Here is a 15,234-nt window from a genome sequence, read left to right as displayed (position 1 = left end):
GAGTGCCATTAAACAAAAAAAATATACAAAATATAAATTAAAGCAACTTAAATTACCAATGTACATTTCAAAATTTCAGCAGTGCCATTATACAATATAAAGACAATATCAATAAAGACAATATCAATAAACAAAATGCACAGACAATAATGAACAAATAAATAATAAACAAACTTTCAAGAAGTTTTGGGAACCGTGAAAAAGCAAAAAAAAAAAAAAATTTTTGCCAAAAGAACAGTCCATTATCCTGGTTAGGAGACCACCTTGGATCTTCACTGATGTAAACCACTTAAATACCAGTGCTTTTGCTCTTCACCTGGTGTCTTAATGCCATTAGCTCGCAGATTCTACTGTTGATAGATTTTCTGACATCAGCTTCCTTGGCCTAATAGGAAACTGTTTTAAAACAGCATCTGTGGAGCAGAACAACAAGTTATTCACAAAAATCTCTCAGAGATGCAATAAAAACTGAAAAGCACCAGCTCTGAAAACTTATATACCTTTTAAAACTAGAAGTGTCCTTGAAGCCTGCTGACATCAGCCTTCTTCTTCTTCTTCTTGAGTTTTACTGGCAGTTGGCAAACAACTTTTAGTGGCATTACCGCCACCTACTGATTAGGAGTGTGGGTCTTCTTCTTCTTCTTCTTCTTCTTCTTCTTTGATTTTATGGCGGATTGCGAACCAACTTCATAGGTGCATACCGCCACCTACTGTGGTGGAGTATGAAGAGAATAAACTAATAAAAAAAAAACTATATTCTATTTTTTAATCCACTTATCCTGATAAATCTCATGATTGCATGTATCATTTCCCCTGCATTTAATCCGTTAGTTAATATTTCAGTTAATGTAAACTCTTGAATTCCCAGTGATTGCATTTCCTCCTTAAGACTTTGCCTTTCTCTTTCATATACCTTACATACCATCATTACATGTTCCACTGTTTCCTCTATTAAACATACTTCACATAACCCTGTATTATGTTTCCCTATTATATGTAACGTGTGATTAAGATAAGAATGACCTGTTCGTAAATGAGTGAGGATAACTTGTTCCCTTCTACTTATATTATGGTTGATTTTAGATTTCTTAATACTCCTTTGAACTTTATGAAAATGTTGACCTGTTTGACATGAATCCCAGAATGTTTGCCATTTCCTATTACATGATTCTAAAATGAATTGTTTCCCTTCTGATCTACTAATTGAAATATTAATACTTGGTTCATCCATATTTAAACTATCTTTAGCCATTTTGTCTGCTTCTTCATTCCCTTGAACTCCCACATGTGCAGGTACCCATACAAAATTAGTTGTTATTCCCATTCGTTTAATACTATACAATGTAATCATGATTTCTATTAAAATGTCACTTCTATTTGTTTGCATTGATTGCAAGCTCAACAGAACAGCCATTGAGTCAGAGCATATTATTACTTTATCAGGTCTTATTTCATAAACCCATCCAAGTGCCATTAGAATTGCAACCATTTCTGCTGTATACACAGATGTGCCATCTGTTATTCTTCCAGCCTTCCTAATATCAAACTCTGGAACATAGAAAGCAGCTCCTGTTCTTCCAGTTTCTATGTTCTTTGATCCATCTGTATATACTTGAAGAAATGAATAATGTGAATTTTTAATATACTCTGCTACTAATGTTTTAACATTACCCACCTCTCCATTCTCTTTAATTTTCTCATGTATCTTTAAGTCTATTTCAGGTTGATCAAGTAATCAAGGTGGTATTGGAGACGTTACAATTATTGGAGCAAATACTTTCGTATCTAACCCAGTTTAATTATTCCATTTTTTAATTTTCCATGCTAGGAGTGTGGGTCAGGATCATAGGTCAGGACCTATCTATCAGCCTCCTTGTTGCTGGTGTCTGTTACGCATCCTATATATATATATATATATATATATATATATATATATATATATATATATATATATATATATATATATATATAGTGCCCTTTTTGTTCTTGATTGCAATATATTTTGTATCATATATAAATGTATGTTTCATGCATATATTGCAATATATCAAAGCATATAAAGACAAACTATTACATGTAAAAAATACAGTGCCCTTTCTGTTCTTGATGGCAATATATTTTGTCTCATAAATACATGTATGGTTTATGCATATATTGCAATATATCAAAGCATATAAAGACAAACTATTACATGTAAAAAATATAGTGCCCTTTTTGTTCTTGAATGCAATATATTTTGTCTCATATATACATGTATGGTCTACGCATATATTGCAATATATCAAAGCATATAAAGACAAACTATTACATGTAAAAAATATAGTGCCTTTTTGTTCTTGAATGCAATATATTTTGTCTCATATATACATGTATGGTCTATGCATATATTGCAATATATCAAAGCATATAAAGACAAACTATTACATGTAAAAAATATAGTGCCCTTTTTGTTTTTGATTGCAATATATTTTGTATCATATATACATCTATGTTTCATGCATATATTTCAATATATTGAAAAATATAAATATTAAATCCCATATATGGGAATATGTTGCCTAATATATTACATGATATTTTCCAATATACTGCAATATATTTTTGTTTCGTAAGGGAAGTTCTTTACTTGGTATAGATATCAATCCAGCTTATTGCCGTGTGCTCTGCATGGCTCTCCAAATGAAGACGGTTTTCCAAGCTGATTTTATTTATCCAACTAAAATAAATTATCAAATAAAAAACAATTAAACCTACTGAAAATGGAAAAGACTTACGTCAGCGGCGGACTTTTCTGTTGCTCCTTACTCAAGCTCTTGCTGTTTTTTTTCTATGATTTTTCCAGTGCGTGTGGATTCAACAGGGTTTATCCCGTGCTGCATTTCTCGTGCGCACACTCGTGTTTTGGTTTGTGGGGCGGGGGCGCGTGACCCGCTTCGAGACTTGAGGACGAGACGCGCCACACAGTGATTGAGTTGAACACAAACAATTTTTTTTTAATTTAAGAAAATTGAAAACATTCTTAACACAGGCAGTTTGATTTTATTTAACTCCTCAATATTCGTTTTGACAGTTTAATAAGATATTTGAAGCAATATAAAAAGTCTTTGTATGATACGTATAATTGTATAAATGTATAATCATTTTTACCTTAGCTTATATTTTTTGTAAATATGCACGCTCTGACTCGTGCCAATGGGAGAGTAAAAGGCACACTGAATCCAATTTTAGTCTTTGCGCGCCCCCTAGCAATAGCTGTCAATATTGCACTTAAGTGAAATGAAAGTGAAAGTGGCAAAATATTCTGGTCAGAGATACAATTTGTAAAGCCAAGCCAGTAAGAGATGTAACACTTGTGGGAAAATTATAGTTAAAATTAAAAATGATTACTGTGTCAAAAGGTGTTAGCAAATATTATTGCATGTATCTATATTTAAATATTTTAAAACCAAAGTAAACATTTGTTCTTACATAGATTAAAATAATAAAGTGGAGACTTTAGAATCATTTTCTAAAGTAACTTTGACAAACAAACATCAGAAAGAGTTAATGGTTTTAATGTGAAGATTTAATACACACAAGAAAAATTAGAAAAAGAAATGGTCATCATGCAGGAAGTTTCATATTTGAAGTTATTTGTATACTCATGAAAGATCTACCAACCCAGTGTGTGATCACTGATCAAATATGAATTGAATGATCAATTGTATGTTCAAGCCTTTGGATAAAAGTGTTACATAAATTAATTAGCAAATTATATCATAGAGCTCAAACCTGTGACATGACAATATTATTCATAAATTCTGTGTCATTTATTTTGTTACAGCACACAGTTTCGCTCTTGAGCTTGTATTATTAATGTAAAACCCAGGATAGAGAGGTTTAGTGAATGTGGTCTGGACTTTGTGGATGAGGGTCATTGTATCAGAGACACTGTAGAAGGACAGAGATCCTGCACTGTGATCCACATACACTCCTATTCTAGAAGATCTGGATACTACAGGGAGTTTAGTATCAATGCTATTGTGCAATAATGAACAACTGGAGTCAGGGTAGTACAAACACCAGGACTGATCATTATACCCAAACCAACACTTATTACCCTCTCCCTTCCTGCTACAGCTCTTATATGACACTGATATACCCACTTGACTACTCCACTCAACCTCCCAGTAACAGCGTCCACTCACACCGTCACTACACAACACCTGAGGTTCATCAAATCTATCTGGATGATCAGGATATGGCTGGACTGTGCCAGTGTTAGTAATCACTCTGTTTCCCTCAGACAGACAGAGACTTTTATGTGCTGTGTTTAAATCCAGTGTCAGCTGGTGGGAATCTGAGTAAAATAAAGCAAATAATAAGTTTGATAGGAATGTGAAAACAAATTGGTTGATGACGAAATACAACATTCTCTATATACACTATATGGACAAAAGTATTGGGATCCCTGACCATCACACCAACAGGGACTTCAATGGCATTCCATTCAAGTACAGTATATTAGACTTTAATATGGATGGAGGTGGTCCCCCTTTGCAGCTATTACAGCTTCCACTCTACTTGGAAGGCTTCCCAAAAGATTTTGGAGAATTTATGAAGAAATTTTTGCCCATTCATTATGTATCAAATTTCAAAGTCAGGCACGGATATAAGATGGGAAGGCTTGGCTGGCCTGGTAACCTCTGTTCCAGTTCTTTACAAAAGTGTTCGCATCAACTCACCTATCTGAGAGCTAAACAGAGAAGTGTGATTTATCAATCCACTTTACACCACTCCTTTGACGCTCAGCATTGGTTATGTGAGGCTTGCATGCAGCTACTCAGCCATGGAAACCCATTTCATGAAGATCCCGCCACACAGTTCTTGCAATTCAAGTGGAAATTTTCAATTAAGAAATCAGCAGAGGACTGGCTATTTTAGTGGCTTTGTGGCTAAGTTGCTGTAAATGCTTTTACTTTGCAGTAATACCAGTTGACTCTGGAATATCCAGCAGAAATAATTTACAAAACTTTCAAATGCAAAGGTGGCATCCTATTACAGTATGGATACTTGAAGCCACTGAGGTCTTGTTCAGAATGACCCATTTTGTTTCACAGATGTTTGTAAAGTGCATTTTATACCTGAATTCAATAATTAAGTGGTGTGTCCTAATACTTTTGTCCATATAGCGCCTATGCTAATAGTAACTTACATTGGAGGAACTCCTCCCTGGTCTTGGGTTCAGGCACAGGAAAAATCATTATGCGTTTCACTAGAGAAAATAAACATTGTATTGTAAATATTGGCAATAGTAATCTTAAATATTTCAGATATATTTTGATATGTATTTTATTCCAACATTATAATGCATTCTGAAGACCAAATAAATGACATTTTACCCCTATCAGATATATTTTCTATCTCTTCTCTGCAGAAATCCTCCAGTTTCTCTCTCAGATGAGACAAAGATTTTTCTACATCACCGAAAGAGAGAAAAGAACTGACAGTGATGTTGAGTGAGTCTGTAGATTCAAGAAAAGTAGAGAGAGACTGGAAACTCTACGCAAACACAAAGACAAACAACACAATCGGACTGAAGATGCAGAAACATTTAATAGAAAATACAATTGCTTAAAAACATGCTCTTCACGTCTTAAACACCACTGTACTGTTCTTCAGATCTCTGTTACCTGGAGGAAATGGATGTGATCATCTGTGTGTGAAAGCTGCTCCAGCTCAGCGTCTCTCCTCCTCAGATCATCAATCTCCTGCTCCAGTCGCTTCAAGAGTCCTTCAGCTTCACTCACTGCAGTCTTTTCCTGATCTCTGATCAGCTGTGTCACCTCAGATCGTCTTCTCTTAATGGATTGGATCAGTTCAGTGAAGATCCTCTCAGTGTCGTCCACTGCTGTCTGTGCAGAGCGCTGTTAGGACACACAGAGAGAGGAGCATTAGAATCAGCAGCATTCACTCAGCTCTTACTGGTACATCACACAGTCTGTTACACACAGTGAACTTCAGTCAAAGTCATCCAGCACTGAACTCCTCACTGACTGATTGAATCAGAGTCCTAACTGAGTCTGAAACAGATCTGAAACAGCAGACAGCAGTTGTTCTTCTGATCAAAACTCACCTTATAAGTCTCCACAGCATCTCTCAGCTCTTGAAGCTTCTTCTGGATCTCCAGGATTATCTTCTGGTATTTGCCCTGTGTCTCCTTCAGTTCTTTCTGTAGGGTATGTATTAATAATTATAAAACCGATAAACAGTACATAAGAATTGATGCTAAGGAATATCTGTAAAATTGTTTCATACCCATCAGGATATAGTTGGTATGAGTTATTAAAAAATCCCTTATAGGACCCATGTTTATAGTGACTTATTTTAAGTTTTAGATACATTTGAATAATTCGTTCAAGTAAACATTTATAATAAAGCGGAATTGGTGGTATTAACCTAATAGTCTGTGTTGTCATACCTGTTTCTCTGTTTTCTCTTCTTCAGCTGATATAGTTTCGTGATTTTTGTGCTTGCCTGCCATACACAGATAACATATACAGAGTTGATCAGTACGACAGTAAATCTCAAGGGGTTTATCATGTTGTGGGCAGATCATCTCGTGTAGTCGTCCAGTGGCATCTATCAGGTTGTGCTTCCCTTTAAATAAATTCTCATGTTGTTCAAGATGATTTTGACAGTAAGAGTTCAGACACACCAGACAGGACTTGACAGCTTTGTGTTTTCTCTCAGTACAGACGTCACACTCCACATCTCCAGCTTCAGCATAACAGTGATCAGGACGAGCAGCTTGTAGTTTAGTCTTCTTCAGTTTCTCCACCACTTCAGCCAGCATGGTGTTTTTACCTAAAACAGGTCTTGTAGTGAAGGTCTGTCCGCACTGAGGGCAGCTGTAGTTTCTCTTCTGATCATCCTGATCCCAGTAGTGTGTAATACAGCTCATACAGTAACTGTGTCCACAGTTAATAGTCACAGGATCCTTCAGTAGATCCAGACAGATTGAACAGCTGAACTGATCCTGAGATACTAAAATAGAGGCTTCTGCCATTTTACCGTATGAAGACAAAGAAAGAGAAGTACATACAGTGCTCAGATCGATAGCAGTACTTTCGTTTTCCCAGAAATCAAGAATTTCCTCATTTCACAACTTGTTCAAACAGGCCAGTTTCAAACATCCACTAGATTGCAGTTTTAAAGTCAACACAGTTTGTGAGAATACAAATCTGGTTTATTAAAAATTGTTACCATAAATAAATACTGTTCCTCATCTTAATCACATTTTATTTATTCAAGTTAAATAAGTTTACCAAGCTAAAGTCGTGTTTTTGTGATTTAATGTTGTCTACATAAAATCATCCTATAAAATGTAAAGAACATTCTGTGAAATATATATCTTTCACACAAGAGCTTAGGTGTGGTGTTCGACAGCAATGTATCCTTTGATAGTCATATCTCCAACGTCTGCCGCACAGCCTTCTTCCATCTTAGAAATATCTCAAAATTATGCCATATGCTGTCTGCATCAGATCACATAAGCCCAAATCTGGCATCTTTACACTGGCTATCAGTCAAATGTCGCATACAATTTAAAATACTATTAATCACCTACAAAGCCTTAAATGGCCTAGCACCTTCGTATCTTAGAGAATTAATATCAGAATACAATCCATCATGTACACTGCTGTCGCAAAATGCTGGTCTTTTAACTATCCCTAGAATATCAAGTGTCTAAAGGTGGTAGATCATTTTCCTACTTAGCCCCTAAGCTCTGGAATGATTTGCCAACTGATGCCCGAGAATCAGACACAGTCGATCACTTTAAGTCTAAACTTAAGACTTCTTTCTTTAACTAAGCATACACATAATGTGTGTAGTAAATGTACTTATTTTGCAATAGTTAGCATGTACTTAACAAAGCGTTCACGTAACTCGTCTGGCTAATCTACTAATGCCGCAATAGCTAGTCTGTCTGGAGCCGAGCATATATTAAAACACAATAAGATTTTGTTTCTCTCTCCCTGTCTCGTCCTCGAACCCGAGGACATTGAGACAAACAGACCCAGTTCCGGCTGCCGTGGAGGTCAACACACCACTGATCTACTGGCCGTCCTTCAAAGTGATGCCCAGCCAATGCCTGACCAACAACCACAAATATATATTTCACGAGTTCACACTTACAAATAAGTAAGAACAGAGTTATTAAAATGCGTATTTGGCGTGCTGTCCGAGGAGAGGGCTCCGAGCTTGTTCATGGACTGAGCCCGGAGCGCTTCCTGGCGGGGAGAGGGTTCCGGGCTCAGCCTTAGGCCCGAACCCAGAACAATCCCCCCTGTTCTGGTTAGTAAGGTGACTTAGGCAATCGTGCGGAGAAGGGGAGGTGGAGGGATGCTGAAACTATCGAGGAATGAGGGTGAGTTGGTTTCCAGTCTATATAGGTTTCTGTTGATGCCGATCAGGTGGATACCTGATTGCTGATTGTCAACAGCTGGTCGTAGTTGAGGTGATTATGTTGATTATTTGAACGTGTTCCTCCCGAACTTTGTTAATAAAAACATCATTTCACGAGTTCACACTTACAAATAATTCAGAACAGAGTTATTAATATGCGTATTTGGCGTGCTGTCCGAGGAGAGGGCTCCGAGCTCGTTAATGGACTGAGCCCGGAGCGCTTCCTGGCGGGGAGAGGGTTCCGGGCTCAGCCTTAGGCCCGAACCCAGAACAATCCCCCAAAAGATCGCAAACTAGCATCGGACAGCAGCCGGGAACTGTGTGTGTCCTCCCAAAAATTGCTGAATGTAAAGTGGGAGGTAACGGGGCTCCTGCGGGATCGTAGAAAACATAACTGCTGTGACAGTTGGAAATTGTGAAAAGCAGGGCTCCTGCGGGAGCAGAGAAAACAGCACCGCTGCGGCGGTGGAGAGACAGGGCTCCTGCGGGAGCAGAGGAGACATCACTGCTGCGGCAGTGGGGAAATTGTAAGAACAGGGCTCCTGCGGGAGCAGAGGAGACAGCACCGCTGTGGCGGTGGAGAAAGAGAGCTCCTGCGGGAGCAGAGATTGTGAAAAGCAGGGCTCCTGCTGGAGCAGGGAAAGTGACACTGCTGTGGCAGTGGAGATTGTGAGAAGGCATGGCTCCTGCGGGAGCAGAGGGAAGAGTCCCGCTGCGGCGGTTGGGAAAAACAGGGCTCCTGCGGGAGCAGAGATTGTGAAAAGCAGGGCTCCTGCGGGAGCAGGGAAAGTGACACTGCTGTGGCAGTGGAGATTGTGAAAGGTGGGGCTCCTGCGGGAGCAGAGGAAACATCACTGCTGCGGCAGTTGAGAAATTGTCAAAATTAGGGCTCCTGCGGGAGCAGAGGAAACATCACTGCTGTGGCAGTGGAGAATTGTGAAATGTAGGGCTCCTGCGGGAGCAGAGGAGACAGTACTGCGATGGTAGTAGAGATAAGTGGAAAGCAGGGCTCCTGCGGGAGCAGAGGAAATGGCAACACTGTGAAAATAGGTTCCTGCGAGGGCAGGGGAAACATCACTGCTGCGGCAGTGGAGGAAAATTGTGGAAAGCAGGGCTCCTGCGGGAGCAGAGGAAACATCACTGCTGTGGCAGTGGAGGTTAGTAAAAGCGGTGCTTCTGCGGAGCAGAGGAAACAACATTGCTGCGGCGGTGGAGAGACAGGCATCTGCAGGAGGCAGGGGAAACATCACTGCTGCGGCAGTGGAAACGGGCTCCTGCGGGAGCAGAGGAAAACATCACTGCGATGGCAGTGGAGGTTAGTGAAAGCAGGGCTCCTGCGGGAGCAGAGGAAACAACACCGCTGCGGCGGTGGAAACAGGCTCCTGCGGGAGCAGAGGAAAGTCACTGCTGCGGCAGTGGAGAGTAGGGCTTCTGCGGAAGCAGGGGAAACATCACTGCTATTGCAGTGGAGATTAGTAAAAGCAGGGCTCCTGCGGGAGCAGAGAAAATGGCACCGCTGCAGCAATGGAGAACAGATCTCCTGCGGGAGATGGTAAAAACACCACTACTGCGGCAGTGGATTTTAGTAAAAAGCTGGCTCCTGCGGGAGCAGAGGGAACATCAATGCTGTGGCAGTGGAGAGAGTCTTATAGTTTGTGTTGTCCTGGAGCTGTTGGGATCCGCTGATGAGGGTTGATTGGGTTTCTCTGATGTGGGAGCGGTTTGATGTGAGAGTAGAGGAAACATCACTGCTGTACTGGTGGAGAAATTGTGGAAGGGAGGGCTCCTGCGGGAGCAGAGGGAAACCACTTCCATGGCAGTGGGGGTTAGTAGAGTTCATGGAAAAAAGGGGGGCTCCTGCGGGAGCAGAGAAATGACACTGCTGCGGCAGTGGATAAAGTCTAATAGTTTATACAGTCTTGGAGCTGGTGGGATCCGCTGATGAGGGTTCGTTGGGTTTCTCTGATGTGGGAGCGGTTTGATGTTAGAGCAGAGGAAAACATCACTGCTGTGGCGGTGGAGAAATTGTGGAAGGGAGGGCTCCTGCGGGAGCAGAGGGAAACCACTTCCATAGCAGTGGAGGTTAGTAGAGTGCAGGGAAAAAAGGGGGGCTCCTGCGGGAGCAGAGGAAACATCACTGCTGCGGCAGTGGATAAAGTCTGATAGTTTATGTGGTCTTGGAGCTGGTGGGATGGAGCTGGTGGGATCCGCTGATGAAGGTTCATTGAGCTTCTCTGATGTTGGAGCGATTCAATCGAATGTAGGTTTTGGAGAAGAGGTCTGCTGGGAAGACAGATATGAGTAGGACAGATTTAAGGTGTTTTGGAACCGGAAGCGTGTAACCTGGCGATTTGAGTCAGGGTTTGATGGGTTTGATGTGGATCTAGTCTGGGAGTCGCTGGAATGTAGATATGCTAGGAGAGTCTGGTATGGTTGAATTGGTGTTTGGAAGTTGAAGATGTAAATGTAATGGCCTTTTCTCACTTGGTCTGTCTTGCTTTGTTTGATGGAATAAGAAATGGTATCGTTGTCCGGAAGTGATAGATCTGAAAACTGTTGGGTGATTATTTGGATTGAAGTTGCAAGTGATGGCCAGAATGAACATTGCGTAGAGTATGAGGGTAGTGTTGGTGGACTGGAAATCTCGACAAAGGGTGGAGATGCATATGGTGAGTATTTCTAAGGTTACTGGCTGTCTTGCATCAGGACGGGTGGGTTCTTTGGATTCCTAACGAGCATGGATGTCTGGGTGCTAGCTATTACTGGAGAGGGTGAGCCGAAAAAGAAGTTTGTGGAAAATTTTGGATTCCACTTAGGTATCCTTTAATGGAGCTGGCTTTGAGATGGTGAGTAGGGACAAAATCAGGAAAAACAGGTTGTAAGAAGAGTAGAAGGTCTTGAAGCTCTTTCAAGGGGTTGGGTAGGTTTGTAGGATTCTGGGGGATACAGCTTGGAGGATGGTATCTAAAGAGGCATTTGAGGTGGGGGTTTCAAGTGAAGATGCACTGGTTCCAATTTCCTTGGCTAATTCAGAATTTCAATTTTTACTTTAATTGTGACATGCTGATACATGCTTTGGCCGATTTCAATTTTATTTCTAAGAACTATGATTGATGGCAATAGGCTACAAAAAAAAATTCGCTTCTTTAAAAGAACATTATTTATCAATAAATAATTTATTTAAAATTGCACTTTCATCCATGTTGAATTAAGTGACATGATCTTTTATTTGAAAAGATCTCAAATAAAGTGCTCGTAAGTTTAGTCAGGCTCAGTGACATTATTTATCAGCCGCATTAAATGTCCAAATGTCAGTTGGACGGCTGTGGTTAGAAGTATAGTTCTATTGTTAGTATAACATGTAGACTTGGGTAGGTCATGCTTTTAAACAAATAAGAAAGCAGCGTGCAGTGATTTCTATAACCATAATCTAAATATAAACAAAGTCTGTTTCATGTCTTTTAGGTTGTAAACAGAATTGAAGCGCTGTTTTTGGAAATCTGCGCATAACAACGAGCTTTAAGACCCTGGGGAATCCCTGGAATGAGTGACGTAGAAGGAAACTTGCGAATGAAAGACGAATCTTGGATTTAAACAACAGAGAACTAAAACGTGACAACAAAAGCTTTAGATGTGATGCATGTAGTTTACAGCAATAATAGGAAATTAAATCGATCTGAACAGATTAATTTGTCTTGACATCATTTACTTTATTGTTGAGCCAACATAGTTCAGCGACGGATGTGCGACAAAGTTGCTATGTTTTCGGGAAATAGTCATGACAAGCCAGCTGGCCTCTCCAACTATCCACGGTATGGTGGTTTAGCAGCGCGTTATGCCGTTGCTCGGGAAAAGCACCCCAGAGCAGGGTACGCCAGCGGAACAACATCAATGTGTCAACTGCAGCGCGGGGCAGGAATCAATATGGGCTCGGGTTGTGTTCCTTATGTAAAACGATCGCGTTTCCCAGTATGGAATTAAATTAATGTAGCTGTTGGATAACAGGAGCTGCTTCCACTACCAGTGTGCATGTGGCTTTGAAGTTATTTCTTGCGCAACTGGCAACATGATGTAAGTTACGAATTAATGTGTGCTGTATGTCATACCAGTTTGATTTATAATTATAAGAAAACAAGGGGGAAAAGTAGGGGCGTCTGGGCATATGCTGCTAGCGGAGGTAGCCTCGTGCTCGAGCCTGATGGTGGAGACACAGGCAGGGGAAAGGGTTAGAAATTAGATGGAAAGGTTTGTGAAAGCAGGGCTATAACAGCGCTGGCGGAAACATGCTTGAGCTGGATGGGAAACCTGTATCGCTGGGATGTGTTGCATCGTGCAGTGCATGGCAGGCTGCTTTGCGGCAATCTTCGGAGCGAAAAAATGGCTTGGCGGCAGAATCTTGATCACAACCTGGACAGGCTGAAGGCCTGCTGGTGCTGTCTGACGAAACCGCTCTTGCGAGGATGGAAAACCTTTTGGTGAGTAGAGATGTAGCTTTGTGATCTTTCCTTGTTTAGTTTGTGGCTTTGCGGCGAGGTGTGGATTTGTAGATGGAAGAGTTGGTTGGAGAGAGATATGAAGATTGTGAAACTTCTTAGAGAAGATGTTGGCGTTGGTTAATGTTTGTCTTAAGTTTAAGCAATGTTCAATTCCTGCTGAAACTATCGAGGAATGAGGGTGAGTTGGTTTCCAGTCTATATAGGTTTCTGTTGATGCCAATCAGGTGGATACCTGATTACTGATTGTCAACAGCTGGTCGTAGTTGAGGTGATTATGTTGATTATTTGAACGTGTTCCTCCCGAACTTTGTTAATAAAAACATCATATATATATATATATATATATATATATATATATATATATATATATATATATATATATATATATATATATATATATATATATATCCCAAGGATTTTTTCCCTCCTAAGACTTTTTGTTCCTACCAGGCTAAAAAAGTCAGGAGGTTTTTCTCCTAGAGGGTTTTTCAACCCCGGGGAGTCAGCCGACATTGGCTTAACTTAGCACCCTCTTGTATACGAGACATTATTAATACGCTCGCTTTGTAAAGTTTATTCATACCCGCTGTATTTTGCTACTTATATTGTTTGTCGATTTTTCTGTGTTATCCCTACTTCTATTTGTCACGGTAGAAAACCCATTGTTTCCTCCGTGTCATATGTGTGTGTGTGTGTGTGTGTGTGTGTTTGTTTGCTCACCTCCCAGCCATGTACTCATTAGAGCGATTCAGATCACCTGTGTGTTGATTGTCTTGCTCCAGCTGATCATCATTGCATCTCCTCCATAAATACTCACATGACTCTCTGTTCCCTTCCAGATTCTCACTCTTTGTTTGGTTCCTGTGTTGTTTGCTTCTTCGTGTCGTTTTGTGGATTATCGTGTGTCGAGTTGGATCGTGTATTGTCGTTGTCTCCGTGTGGATGTTCCTGTGTACAGTCTGGATTATCACCACTGCTCACCACTCCACCAACGCCGCACTCAAACTACACCATCACCAACTGACCACCGTAGATCTCTCCACCATTGCTAACAACACCGGACTTTGCTGGCCTCACCATTTAATCTGTCATTTTCACCTGTGTTCATTAATAAACATTGTGTTTTTCACCTGCAATTGCTTCCGCCTTTTACATATCATTACACTATTACTGTAAAGCAGGTTTGAAACAATTACCAATTGTGAAAAGGGCATAAAAATCATTTTTTAAAAAAGGATCGACACTGTGTCCTCTGGAATGCCGAAGTTGCGGAACACATTGTTGAAAAGGGCTTCTGCTGTTTCTGCAAGTATGGTTATTGGACTTGGGTAGATCCGTCATAAAATCGACACTGAGGTATAGGGAGTGGTACCAATTTACCCATAGGTAGCTTCCTGGGGCTGTTGGTTATGGCACAGACTGAGCATACCACAATGAAGCAAAAGACATCCTGTGTGAGAGAGGGCCACCATTACCGAAGACTAAGGAGCGACGGTGCGTCTGCTACCTGGATGTCCAGAGCCTGGGGTGGAGTGAGCGGAGTTCAGTGCAAAACTGTTCGGGTACAAAGAAAAGGCCTTCTGGGATTTCCAGCAGAGCGGGATGTAGGAGATTTTCTTGATTAATCTTTTCATCTAAGTCCCAGACGATTGGACAGACAAACACGGCTGGAGGGAGGATGGATTCGGTTAGGTGATTTTCTGACGGAGTGCTATGTAGGCGAGAGAGGGTATCAGCCTTGAGATTCTTACTCCCAGGTCTGTAGATTACCACAAAATCGAAGCGAGTGAAGAAGAGGGCCCAGCGGGCCTGGCAAGGATTCAATCTCTTGGCTTCTCTCAGGTATTCCAGGTTACGATAATCGGTGATCACTTCAAATTAATGATTTGCTCCCTCCAGCCACTTCCTCAAGAGCGAGTTTGATGGCGAGTAATTATCGATTTCCGATGTAGTAATTCCACTCCGCCGGGAACAGTTTCTTGAAAAAATTGAAAAAATAATTTTTCCCGTGCGCGTGGATTCGACAGGGTTTATCTCACGCTGCATTCTCGCGCACACACTCGTGTTCAGTTTCGGGGGGGCGGGGGCGCGCGAGGACAAGACGCGCCACACCGTGATTTAATTACAAACAATTATTTTTTTTATTTAAGAAAATTGAAAACATTTTAAACACAGGCAGTTTTATTTCTTTAACCACTCCATATTTGTTTTGACAGTTTAAAGGCGGAGTCCATGATGTTTGAAAGCCAATGTTGATATTTGAAATCACCTAAACAAACACGCCCCAACC

At 40.7% G+C, this 15,234-nt stretch overlaps 1 protein-coding gene across 1 annotated transcript; it reads right to left on the bottom strand.

Moving 5' to 3' along the window:
- Window positions 1-3,538: 3,538 nt before the first annotated feature.
- On the bottom strand, window positions 3,539-7,054 carry LOC141350398 (tripartite motif-containing protein 16-like). The gene is made up of 6 exons (XM_073855490.1): window positions 6,461-7,054; window positions 6,116-6,211; window positions 5,673-5,906; window positions 5,382-5,541; window positions 5,195-5,254; window positions 3,539-4,339 (listed from the first exon to the last, which is right to left on the bottom strand). Exons 1-6 carry the CDS (start codon window positions 7,046-7,048, stop codon window positions 3,810-3,812), a joined length of 1,668 nt encoding a protein of 555 aa, XP_073711591.1. The 5' UTR covers window positions 7,049-7,054; the 3' UTR covers window positions 3,539-3,809.
- Between the last annotated feature and the right edge of the window lie 8,180 nt (window positions 7,055-15,234).

The sequence above is a fragment of the Misgurnus anguillicaudatus genome, chromosome 2, assembly GCF_027580225.2.
Source record: "Misgurnus anguillicaudatus chromosome 2, ASM2758022v2, whole genome shotgun sequence".
Taxonomy (NCBI): Eukaryota; Metazoa; Chordata; class Actinopteri; order Cypriniformes; family Cobitidae; genus Misgurnus; species Misgurnus anguillicaudatus.
Note: the sequence above shows the minus strand (reverse complement) of the source record. Positions and strands in the feature narration are given on the sequence as shown.

Coding starts and splice junctions, on each gene's coding strand:
- LOC141350398 (XM_073855490.1), bottom strand. CDS start 7,048: ATGGCAGAAGCCTCTATTTTAGTATCTCAGGATCAGTTCAGCTGTTCA. Junction 6,212..6,460: donor AAGAGAAAACAGAGAAACAG/GTATGACAACAC, acceptor CATACCCTACAG/AAAGAACTGAAGGAGACACA. Junction 5,542..5,672: donor ATCACATCCATTTCCTCCAG/GTAACAGAGATC, acceptor GTGTTTGCGTAG/AGTTTCCAGTCTCTCTCTAC.